This window comes from Streptopelia decaocto, assembly GCF_964273445.1.
Source record: "Streptopelia decaocto genome assembly, chromosome: 9".
NCBI lineage: Eukaryota > Metazoa > Chordata > Aves > Columbiformes > Columbidae > Streptopelia > Streptopelia decaocto.
In genome coordinates this window covers 14,313,880-14,325,869 of record NC_138664.1, presented here as the reverse complement: position 1 = coordinate 14,325,869, position 11,990 = coordinate 14,313,880, and the positions used below count along the sequence as shown (strand labels likewise).

The following is an 11,990-nucleotide window of genomic DNA, read 5'->3' as shown; positions in this document are numbered from 1 at the left end:
GTTCGTGCATGATGCAATTACAGTCCCCAATATCAAACCTGAAAGAAAAGCAATGAGGGTGTTGCTTACTACAAATTCTTACATATTTCCCTGTCAAGAAATCTGTCTTATACTTACTGCTGGAGGAAACATTCACTCATATTTGGATGATTAAAAGTGAAATACTTAGTTCAATGATTCTAGCAAGTTGAAAATCAATTTGCTTCCCATACACATTTCACCGTGCTCATTTGTGTCATCTCCTCACATTCGGTAATTGGTTCACAACTCTTATTCACACATCCCTTGCACACAGAGATTAAACAAATCGCAGAGCCAATATCCCGTTTCAACAGAGCTCTTGCACATAAGTGTTCCTAAAGGAAGGTTTGACTTCAGTACATGCTTTCATGCTCCCCCAAAGCAAGGGTCAATTCAATAAAATCTTAATAACCAAATGATCAAAACGGTTGCTTTAAACAAGAGTCAATGTGAGTGTAAAATGTTTGGACTACAGTCAGCTAACATTTGCCTGCCACAGTGTCCACAGTGACACAGCACCGCAGAATTGCGAGAACAAAACACAATTATCAGCTTACTGAAAAAGAAAAAAATATATCACAGCAAAATAAATGTTGTTTTCACACAGCTGTCTTTTCTACTTCTCTTTCTCTCCCTGAACGTGGGAGTTCGCAACCTAAAAACAAACATCAGGAAACCAGGAAATCTCAGTGGTGATCTCCACACATACCACCCTAAGAGCAGCGAACTTGCAACAAAATATGGACCACAAACTCAGGAAAAATACAATTCAGTTAGCAGCTCCCTGGAACAAGAGCACACCATGCAAGACCTACTCCCTGAAAAATTTGTCCTTACAAGACACTTTGGAGAAATTTTGTCTCCCCCTCACACTGCTTTCAAAAAGGAGCAAGGCTGGCAAAGCAGAGAAAAGCCACCTTTTCCTGCAGCAGAGCACACAGGGTAGCACAGCCTCTTGCAACACAGGATTCCCATTCCGTGTCCGCTTTATGCCATTCATTTGATATAAAAGGCCAAGCATTCCTTGCACTTCCCCTGGCCCAAGGATACTCCTTGCAGACACTCATTTGCTAAAGGTGAGCCAGATGCCGCTAAAATTAGGTAACAAATGTTCTGAACACAGTCCCACTACCAATCGTTTTCGTTTTCACTGGCAAAAGCCACCATGGAACACAACTGAGATTCCAGTCAGACTCTGGGACGCAGGGAACTGGCTCTGCAATGGAGCTGCACAAAAAGACAGACAGATCTCTACCTACAACTCAGGCTAGTCAGGTCCTACCTCCTCTGCGAGGCTGCTAAAGGCTGCCAGCTTGTGGTGTGTCTGCGACACAAGAATTGTCTGTGAGTTCCATACAAAAAAACCCCAAACTACTGCTCAAGGGCTGCTGGTGGAGCATGACCAGCTTTCACCGTGGCTTCCCACTCATGTTTCAATTCATCAGCCTGTAGTGTAGTGTCTGGATATTGTTTTCCCCGACCCTGATACTGCACCTCTGCAGCAGGTTCAGAAATTCCACAGCACAGAGCATGGTTTCCAAATTCTCTCAACTTCCAGGCCCCATTTCCTCCGCACAGGAACTTGCAGCTTACTACCACAGAGGTGGGCTTTGGTTTGGTGGTGTTTTGTTTTTTTTTTAAGTCACACAAGCCATCAGACAGAAAACCACTAACGGAACAGCGGACCTGTCAGTTAGGTCTAACACTAAAACACAGGAAAAACTTCTGCATCTTTTCTACCCTTACTCTTACAGTCCCCCAAAATAATTAAGTACAACAGCATTTAGGTCTTTCTTCTCTGAACTGTTATTTCCCAAATACTTAACATAAATGTTGAAGCTGCTAAATCCTCCAAATCACGTTTTCACCACAGCTGGCAAACCAGATTGCATGTTCTCTCCCTCAGGAACGGTTACAGCTGTGAACAGAAACTCTGTCACAGGCCTTTTCCTCTGGGCAGTCTGAGGTTCAGGTGCTCCTAACAACACACACACACACACAATCAAGGGATTACACCTGCTGCTGCACAAACACCTGCCTCACATGGTATAGCTCTCAGACTCCCAGCACACCATTTAAGCTGTGTGCCATCTTTCAGACCTGCAAAATTGCCCAGCTTCAAGTCTTACAGATCTTTTCTCATCCATTAGCTTTCCCAAAAGTTTTCTTTCCCTATATAACAATTGTTTCCTAAGCCCATCTCTAATGTTTTCCTTGTGGATCACCAAAGTAAAAGGTTCTGGTTTTCCCCAAAATTTAACTGCAAACTTCACATGATCAAAACAAAACTTTATTCACACAAGGAACTTCAGAAACACATTTTCAATTCTTTATTCGCTACTGGGTTAACAGCCCACTCCAATAAAACACTCCCCAAAAAAGAGAGCAAGCTCCTCAGTTCTCAGTATGTTTTGAAATGTTCCAGAACTGAAAAATGGTGACATACACAACAGCAAAGCCATATTTCATCAGAATTTTAATTAAATATCACTAAACCATTCCAGCATTCATCCTCTTATTCTCCAACCTTCTGGACTGCACATCCTCCTCAACACAGGACTCTCTTTATACCTGACTCTTTGCTTTCTTATCACTCACAAAACCTTAATTCAAAGTACATACCTGTGCTCAGAACCTAGGACCAACAACCCCCCATGTAAGCTTCCAGGTTTTGCAAATTCATACCTTAAGCTTGGTTTTGCATTCACACAGCACTCTCTTCCACAAGGACTCCTCCAGCACCGTGCTGAGCAGCTGCTAATCCTGTAACAATTACATGATGCACTTCACCTGTTACTGCATTCACTTTATCTTTTTTTTTTTTTCTCTTAAGGGGGAAGTCAGCCCATTCAGGGGATCCACTTCAGCCAAGTGCCAACATGTTGAATGCTATCAAAATACAGATCAAGTAACACTGCCTCTGCTTCACAAAGTTAAGAAAGCAAAAGTAAGCCTTAAAAGCACTAAGAAAAAGCATAAGTTTAGTTGGCCTAAGACAGTGGTCAGCAGAAGCCCATATTGAGCTACATTTCAGTAATCTAAAAAGCGAATTCTTAACTGTGTAGCTTTGTGTAAATTCATTTAGCCCAGAAAAGCTTAAAAACTTTAAGAGGTGTGACAGCACAGTCCGTACAGGGACAAGGGCAATGATCTTAAAAGAAGGAGAGATGCAAACAGGCCTGGAAGTCATAACGTGTACTTCATGTGACAGCAAAGGGAAAGCCAATACACTTCTGAGGCCTCTTGTCCTTAAGCAGCACAACAGACTGAAATAATGGAAGGGCTGATGACCAAACGCAGCTGGACAAGCAGGTGGTAGCACAGACAATGGTGATCTGAGAAATGAACTGCATGCAGAAGAGAAGAGCACTTCACTGGCCTGTGGAGTCAGAGCCACACGTGGAAGGAAGACACTGAGGGCAGAAATACCTACAACTGAAGGAGCAGATGGGTCATCAACATGGACACTGAGGGATGAATATGAATGACTGAAAATGTGCCAAAGATAGTGCTGACAAAGACAAGTGATGGCGGGAAGCTGGGAGGATGAAGCAGGAGCACAAAACAAAAATCCAAAACCACTAGCAACAACAACAAACAAACAACAACAAACCAACAAAACATGATAAAGTGGTAAAAAGAGGCTTTAAGGCCTGGAAGTGGCAAACACTTGCACAGTCTGAAACCAAAATAATAAGAAAGACTCAGTAGAAGGCCAGCTGCAGCAAAAACACATTCAGGTCTCTGCAAGCTATTTAAGTGACTGAGGTATGTTGAAGGTGCTCAGTATATAGAGTTACAGAAAGCAAGAGAAGATAGCAATGGCAGGAGGATGTGTAACACATGGTAAAGTTAAATGCAAGTAATGGGGAGCGATATATCATATGGAAGGCAATGGGGGGTGTAGGGATGCAGAATGTCAGCTTGCATCAGTGAAAGGAGATAAGTCTCATGAGGAAAAGGGAAGAGCAGACAGCTGATGAGAAGGCAATGAACAATGAGAACAAGAAACCTGTGAGAGGAAAGGGTACCTGAAAGAGGCATCACAGATGAGCAACAGATGACCTGGTCAAAAAATACCACATATTAGCTTAGCAACAGTTCCACCTGTCAAACTGCATTGCCACGGTATGGATTGTGCCACAGGGACTGCCTGCGAGAGAGTTACTGCCTGCCAGTGAAGTGCTGTATGCCCTCAGAAGTGGCAGAGACTTTCAACCCCCTTTTCTAGCTGACATAATGCAGCTTTTTGAACGACTTGCATGTGGAGTGCCCTTGGTTTCCAGAGGCACCGTTCCTGCAGGATTAAGTCCACATCCAGGGAGAGCTCTGCACATACGGTTGCTGCAGTGACTCAGAAAACAGATGCTTCCAGGCTATATGAGGAATCTCTGAGGTTTGGTTTTTAGAACTGAACTCGTACTAGGGCTGGAATATCCTAGTCAACAGTGGAATAACATTGTGAAACACTTCTCAGGTGTGTTATCTTTCAAAATTAATATTAGAAGGCAGAAAATAAAATTGTAAGGAAGATTTATCTTCAAAGGACAGCTGAAACTGCAAAATACACAGAACATTTTCACCAAGAAAACCAGAGGGTGGATCTTTTAATTTACAGTATCAGGCTATGAAAAAATAGTATTCCAAAGTGTGAAAGCAGTGTACAAAAATATGGAAAAACACCAAGACTTTTAATAAAAATATTAGTCTTCAGATTCACTTGATCTCTTGATGTGCTTTCCAGTAATCACCAAAAATGAAACAGCAGAGTTCCTTAAGGCCCAAACAGAATCTGAGTTACAAAACAACTTGAAATTCTTAACCTACTTACAAGGGCAGAAAGTGTTATTTTAAGGTGCAGGCACAGAAACAAGTTCTCATGTGATAAGAAGCTCTCTTACAGCCTGTCACGTATTTATTGTACCTGTTCAGGCATGTATTTTCACCATAAGGTAAAAGCAAGATAACCTTAAAAAGATAAAGGAAGTATCTCACATTTATACAAGACGAGCTTTCATACATGCAGGCAGTTCATAGACACCTCAGCTTTCATTATGGACACATGTGCTGACACCCTTTGCAATCACATTTCTGCACAGAAGAAATCTTCTCTTGCAGATGACTGCTCATAGCCTGCAAAAGTGTGTTAAAGAGCTCACTTTGCTGTAGATGAAAACTATGGAGCATTCCACAAGGATTAACTGCCCCAAGTGCTCCAAAAGCAGTCCCCAAATAACACTGGGGTTACCACTTAATAACACTTACATTAATGAGCTTTATATTGAACTCTTCCTATAGCTGTGATGTGGAAATTTTAAGAAATAACTGACTAGATCAAGCATTCTCAATATCCAGGTTTGGGTTTTGAGAGGTACTGCATAAAGATCAGTCACGTGGCTCATCCTCAGATATCGCTTATTGAATTCAGTCCTCTGCTGAAGAATAATCTTCATCTCGCGCTTCTCTGTATTGCATTGAGGCTTTCCCCTCTGGTTCAAACCTGAGCATTTTGATATTCAATCTCTCTGCAAGCTTCTGTGCTGCAAGCTTGGCTTGCATTTCCTATATAAAAGAAAAATAAAAAGAGATACATCTTAGAAAAAGTGTTCATTCATAATTTTTATCCTGCTATACTAAAGTATAAACTTGACGTAGTAACATCAGCAATTCCAGAGTGGACTTAATTAAAAATTTTAGTAACTATCGAAGGAATTTCAGGTTTCTTTCACACTTATACATAACTGCACTGTTAATACTTCAAGACCTTTTTATAAGAGTTGAAATTCCCCATGTGGCAGTCCTCACCTGTGATACACTACAGTCAGCTTTAACAGAAAAAATCAGTCCACACTGGAGAGCAGCTGTGCACAGTAACCATGTAGCAATAACAATGCTTGTCATTCAGCAGCCTCCGCAAAAAATCTGTCTCCATTTTCCAAATAAATGACCTCCTTTAAAGTGCCAAGATGACTAAAGTAGCAAGTGCTTTTAAAACCACTTTTACAACAGTGTCTAATTGAAACACTAGCTTGGCACTACCTGGAAAGTCAAAATCAGAATCCATTACAACGGAATTTGAAGAACATCAGGACTAAGATTCTTCAGGCACAGCATAAATAAAGGCAAATGCTGATATTTGCATATTTTAAGAATAACAAATACTGCTAGGCCCTCACTTATGCAAGGGCCAAAAAGTCTTTAAAGACTAATAGGCAAGGTTTACATTTACATTTCTAGTCAGAGGTGAAGAGAGAGCAATGAGGTTAGTGTAACACCACACAAAGTGTAACACTGCATTTTATTTCATGCAGGAATAACACTTTCAAAAGGGATTAATCCATTATTTAATTATATCATTAGAAGAATCACATACAAGAAAAAGTACCTCTCCTCAAAGCCTGCCCATCTCAATTTCATCCTCAAATTCATCAGTATGGAAAGATCCCTTTATGTTTTCTTTTTTTTAGGAATGATCCCAAATACGTAATTACTTCTCAGACCCAACCTTGAATTCATACCTCATAAGCTTCTTTTTGCTGTATTTGAATTGCTATGGATTCCTCTATGGATAATAGCTTAGCAGGGGAATGGTGAAGTGGTGGCAGCCGAGCTGCTGTGATGTCATTCAAATGTTTCTTATCCCTAAGTCGTCTTTCTTCAGTAGTAATTGGAGAGCCAGATCCCCCAGGCGATTGACTGGATGAGGAACCATGCGATGATCCACTTTGCTCTCCTGATAACCTGGAAGAGATAAAACATAGACGCTGTGACCTAAATTTGCAGCACAAGGCTGAACAACTTCAGTTCCAAAACTTGCTGTTTTCAACACGTAAGAGTTGAAAAGAAATCTGAAGTATTATGACACTATAAACAAATAAGAAATAAGCAGCACTCAGAAAAACTAAAAATATTTCTCTGCAGAGAGACAGTATCGCAAGTTACTCGTGATAGTAAACAAAAAAGGTATGCCCATTAATTAGCAAGTATGAAACAGCAATGCTTTTGGAGTCACACAAAGTATAAACTGCTACAGCTACCAGTACAGTGAATCGTAACTTCTCTAGAGATGCGGGAAAAGCAAAACACTACCTGCTATTAAAGTTCTACAAACTCTAGAATAAATCCTCAAGAAAGTTTTGCTAATTGCTTAACAGTTTTCTAGCCTAAGCTACAAAACTCTATGAAGATTCATGGCAGTTGTTTCACCGTTCAATATTGAGATACTCTGACAGTTAATGCTAAAGAGCCGATACATTAACCTCGAATGTCATATGACTTTAAATGTCTTTAATCACAAGAAAATAAACCCATCGTGCTTGTTCTGTACCGATTTCCAATTTTATACAAGTCCATTATTTCACAAAAGGTTTTTCTATCCCATAATACTTACATATTTGGTTTAAATTTGCTTTTTTTTATGACTGGGTTCTTGGCTCTAGACTCTAGAACTTCAATATAATGTGGTGTCTTGGGGTGCAGGCTTCCAAAGATATGGCCCTTGTGTTGTTTAGCCACATTCTGCTCTTGTTCCGATACTTTTTCACCATTATTCCCATCTACAATTTTAACTTTTTGAAAGGCATCAACCAGTGCATCTTTACTGTTGTCTGAAGCAGCTGTACTTTCTGTACCATCCTCAGGATGGCTCGGAGATACCTGCTGATCGTTTTCCAGACAACTGCTTGTGGCTGAATTGGAAACAACTTCACAGAAAAGATTCTGATCTTTTGTAACAGTCTTGTCTTTACCATTTTTCCCCTGAGTCCTTTGATTTTTCAGAGTTGTACTTGTAGCATCTTGCTCAATACATTCTGCCTCCTGCCCTTGGGACGCAATCGAAGAAACTTCTTTAATATTAGAGTTTTCATTAAAGATTGAGGAATTTTCATGGGTTTGTGTGTCCTTATTTAGAATAACTTGATGTTTGCTTGTATTAATCTCCTCCTGTTTCACCTGAAACTCCAACCTGACAGCAGATAACAGCTCAGCCGTCCTTGCTAATTCTTCCTCTTGTAAAATGGCAAGCGTCAGCTTTTCAGCAAAATCGGAGATCTTCTTACCCTTATCTGGAAGCCTAGCAATGAATTTCCTAAAACAAAAAACCAAAACAAAAGAGGGTATAAACAATCCCATTTCAATCTGATGTACAGAACTATTTTATGAGAATAGCTAATGTGGCAGGTTTCTCATTCTAATGTTGTTTCTGATTTACATACTAGATTTCTGAAAAGCATTAAGATGCAAAGGGCCTGCAGCCTCAAATGTATATTGTGATAGAGCAATGATTACGTTCTTACTGCTCAAAGATATGACTGCCAGTCTGAAAAGTGCAATGTGTAAATATTTAGTAGTAAATATTTCACCAAAGTGGCGTACACCGTTTTTTCTGTCTGCATTCCCAGAAACAGCCGCCCAGGGATGACAACCCGCAGGCTGTAAACCCACACAGGTGCATCACCTGAGCGCTGTCCCCCGGCTGCGCCCGGTCACAGGGTCACACAATGTCAGTGACGGGAAGGGACCCGGAAAGCTCATCCAGTGCGATCCCCCCGCCGAACACCCAGAGGAGGTTACACAGGAAGGCGTCCAGGCGGGTTTCCAATGTCACCCGCCGGGCGTGGGCCAGCAGCCCCGCACTCCCCGCTGCTGCGGCAGAAGCCGGGAGGCCCCGCGCGGTCCGTGCGGCTCCATGAGCCCCCAAAGCCGCCAAACGAGGCGAAGCGTTTCGGCCGCTGCCAGCGCCGCGGGGACGGCGAAACGGGCGGGAGGCCCGATCCGCTCCTCGGCGCCCGTCTCTCCTTACCGGTCCGCCAGCAGCCGCTGCTGCCGCCTCAGCATCTCCCGCAGCTCGGGGAGGCTCCGGCCCCGCACGCCGCCGCCCGCCGCGGCCATGGCGCCCCGCGCCGCCTGTCAGCGGGGCAGCCGCCCGGGCCCCGCGGCGCCGCTTCCGCAGCAACCCGGAGGCCGCCATCTTACCGGAAGCGACGGCAGCCGGCAGGGCCCGACTTGGTCGGAACGCGAAGCCGACACGGCCGCTCTTGAGCGGGGGGATCGGGAGGAACCTCCGGGTGAGGGGAGGGGGCGGGACGGGGAGTCACCCAAGCGTAGGGAGTCGGTACCGCCACGCACGTCTAAAATAACGTCAGGCGTTTGTTTTCCGTGGGCTCAGGCATCTGTTGCGCAGGGCAGTGGGTGCGTTACGCTCAGGGTAATCCCCACATCACAAAATCCTTCCTATAGAAATTGAGTTTGATTCAAGAAACATCCTCACGCTGGGCTGGGCACGAGAAGCTGTGCGGGGCAGAGGGTCATCATTGTCCAACTCTATGCTGTCCTACACTATGTACAAAAAGCAGCAAAAGCTTACATGTTGCTAATGTTAACTATTTTGCATTTTCAGAGATGAACACCATGCCATTTCCCTGTGTTTTAGTAGCTTTTAGCAGAGTATCACTTTCTATTTAGGACTCAGGGTTTAATTTTTAGAGATCTGTTAAAGTTTTCTTTACATGGTGTTTATTTTTAACGTGTTTACATGTCATACAGAGACTGAAGATAAAAATTCAGGCTGTAATACAACATTGGCCTGCTTACTCCACACTCTCACAAGTGCCATGAGCTCTAGTGAGTCCATCTCAAAGGAATACGATAGTTCCCAGGTGGCAGATGTCCGCCTTTTAAAGCTGCTCTCAGGGGAGGTTTCTTGATCTAAGTAAGACTGAAGAGGCCCATTTCTCAGAGATTGTTTTATGAGCAGAGGGGTACCCCGGAGGCGGAAGCATTTTAAGCTGGCTGCCCGCCCCTTGTTTGCTCAGCTGGAAGGTGGCTGGAAAGGCTGAGGGCCAGGGGAAATTAGATTAATCAAATAGGCAGCTACCCATGGAATAAACACCATGACCAGGGTGAAAAAAAAACAAATTAAGGGACTAGCTGAAGAGACCACTTCAATGTCTGTTACACACAACCTCGATCACCTCGTGTGGGAGATCCGTCAGGGCGTTCTCACCAGGAGATCACCCACTGCTAGAGGACACAAAACTGTGGTTTGGTTTGTGGTGTTGGCTGGTTGGTTTGGGGTTTTTTAATTATTTCTTAAATAACTTCCTCACTTAGGACATTATCTCAAGGGCTATTATTAGATACAGTTTTCAGCCAGTCTGTTTTCTGTCACTGGATGTCTAGAGTTAAATATTAATTTATTCTGCAATAGCATGGCTGGAATTACTAAGCAATTTAGTATAATTTCTAAAAGACAATTAAATTATTAGAATGACAATGAAGAAAAAAATCAGGTATTCTAACAAAAAATAATAAACCACATTAAAAAAACAAACAAACAACACAAAGATGTGGCACTGGAATAATTCACCTTCATATATAGTGTAGCAAAAAAAGAAAGGTATTCAAATAACTAAGTAACCTATTCTAATACGGATTCTTTAAATAGATTACACCCATTACAAGGAACATTGCAACAGACATTTATGCCTGAATTTTTAGTGTTTTCTGTTTTATCAGTGCCAGTTACAATTCAACTGATGTATTCTAGCCATATGACATTTCAGGGGAGATGGCCATGAAGGACAACTGGCTACATTTTTTCAGGTGAAAAAATTTCCTGTCAGAAATATCTGAGTCTGCCCAAAATTTGCATTGAAACTAACATCCTTGCTTCTTTTCTGTTACAGGTATCATTTCTGTTGCACTTTTCCCATTTCCTCGTACTTCTTTTTATTTGGAAAAGGTGCGAAAGAGACTTTAGAAAGTAGGTTTTGAGGGGGAAAAACTCTACTTTTACAGTTTCTCTGCTTCTAGGTGGAAATATTGTGGGGCAGGAGAAAAATCAAGCCACATGCACAAAATAAACCATCCCCAAAATAACAGAAAAAATGGTATCAACATGGCATGATGCATCTTTGTAATAATTAACTTTATTTTATTTAATTCAAAGAAAATAACTCCTCCTTTAACCTTATTTATCTAAAAAAGCCCCAAAAACTTAAAAAGCAATGCTATATATGCTTGTATCGATCAGCATACTGGTTTATATATGAAAAGCAACTGTCAGATTATGGCAGTATGCCTACACACCACACACACCTGTGCAGAATATTGTAACCTCATAGATGGTCACTTTTACATATTTTCTTTTTAATCCACTAAGCCCCTTTTTTCTTTTGAAAATTTTCACATACCTTTTAGTTGTAAATGGATGCTTTCACCTTGCTTTTTTGTGTTTCTTCCATGTTCTAGTGCTTCATGGAGGGCTGGAAAGGCCTTAACTCATTAGGACTCTTAAGAACATTTCTTCTTTCACACATGCAAATAGCCCCAGGTGCTGAATGGGAATGAAATAAAATGGAATAAAATACAAGTGGAATGAAACTCTCAGCATAGACATCTCCATTCTGTGGAGTAAGGCCTTCCTGCACAGAATTACAGACTTAACAATGTGGAGAGATCTTACTTCTTACCTATTTGCTCATCTGTCCATGTCTGAAATTCTTCAGATGTCAAAACAAGGATTTAAAGCCTCTCCAAAAAGCATTAGTATCCAACTCCCAGAATCCTATGTTGTAGGTTCAGCACTGAGCACTGCTGATCTCGACAAGTTTTTATGAGGTCCCTTTGGCAATCTGTACTGAATATACATACAGAAGTGTTACTCAAGTAAAAAACTTCACATTCTTCAGCTGAGCATTGCAAACCAGTAACACTGACTGTCATGTTTGCGTGACCTCTTCTTATTTAGTTGACATGTCAATTGCTTCATTGTGACAGTCTTGAAGATAAATTTCTGTCACCAGTGAGTGGATATAAACTGTAAAAAAATAGATGGGTCACGGTCATCCCAATCTCATCATGCAGAAGCCTGGAAAGCATCATCCCAGATGTATTCAGATGTTATCTGTGGGATCTGAAGCTGCTGGGTTTTTCAAGAGCTGCACTTCCTAGTTCTTGTTTGTCCT

The 11,990-nt window shown here is 41.9% G+C and overlaps 1 protein-coding gene across 1 annotated transcript; it reads right to left on the bottom strand.

The window, feature by feature from the left end:
- Window positions 1-2,289: 2,289 nt before the first annotated feature.
- POLR2M (RNA polymerase II subunit M) lies at window positions 2,290-8,985 on the bottom strand. The gene is made up of 4 exons (XM_082060758.1): window positions 8,825-8,985; window positions 7,412-8,110; window positions 6,540-6,762; window positions 2,290-5,583 (listed from the first exon to the last, which is right to left on the bottom strand). Exons 1-4 carry the CDS (start codon window positions 8,911-8,913, stop codon window positions 5,446-5,448), a joined length of 1,149 nt encoding a protein of 382 aa, XP_081916884.1. The 5' UTR covers window positions 8,914-8,985; the 3' UTR covers window positions 2,290-5,445.
- Between the last annotated feature and the right edge of the window lie 3,005 nt (window positions 8,986-11,990).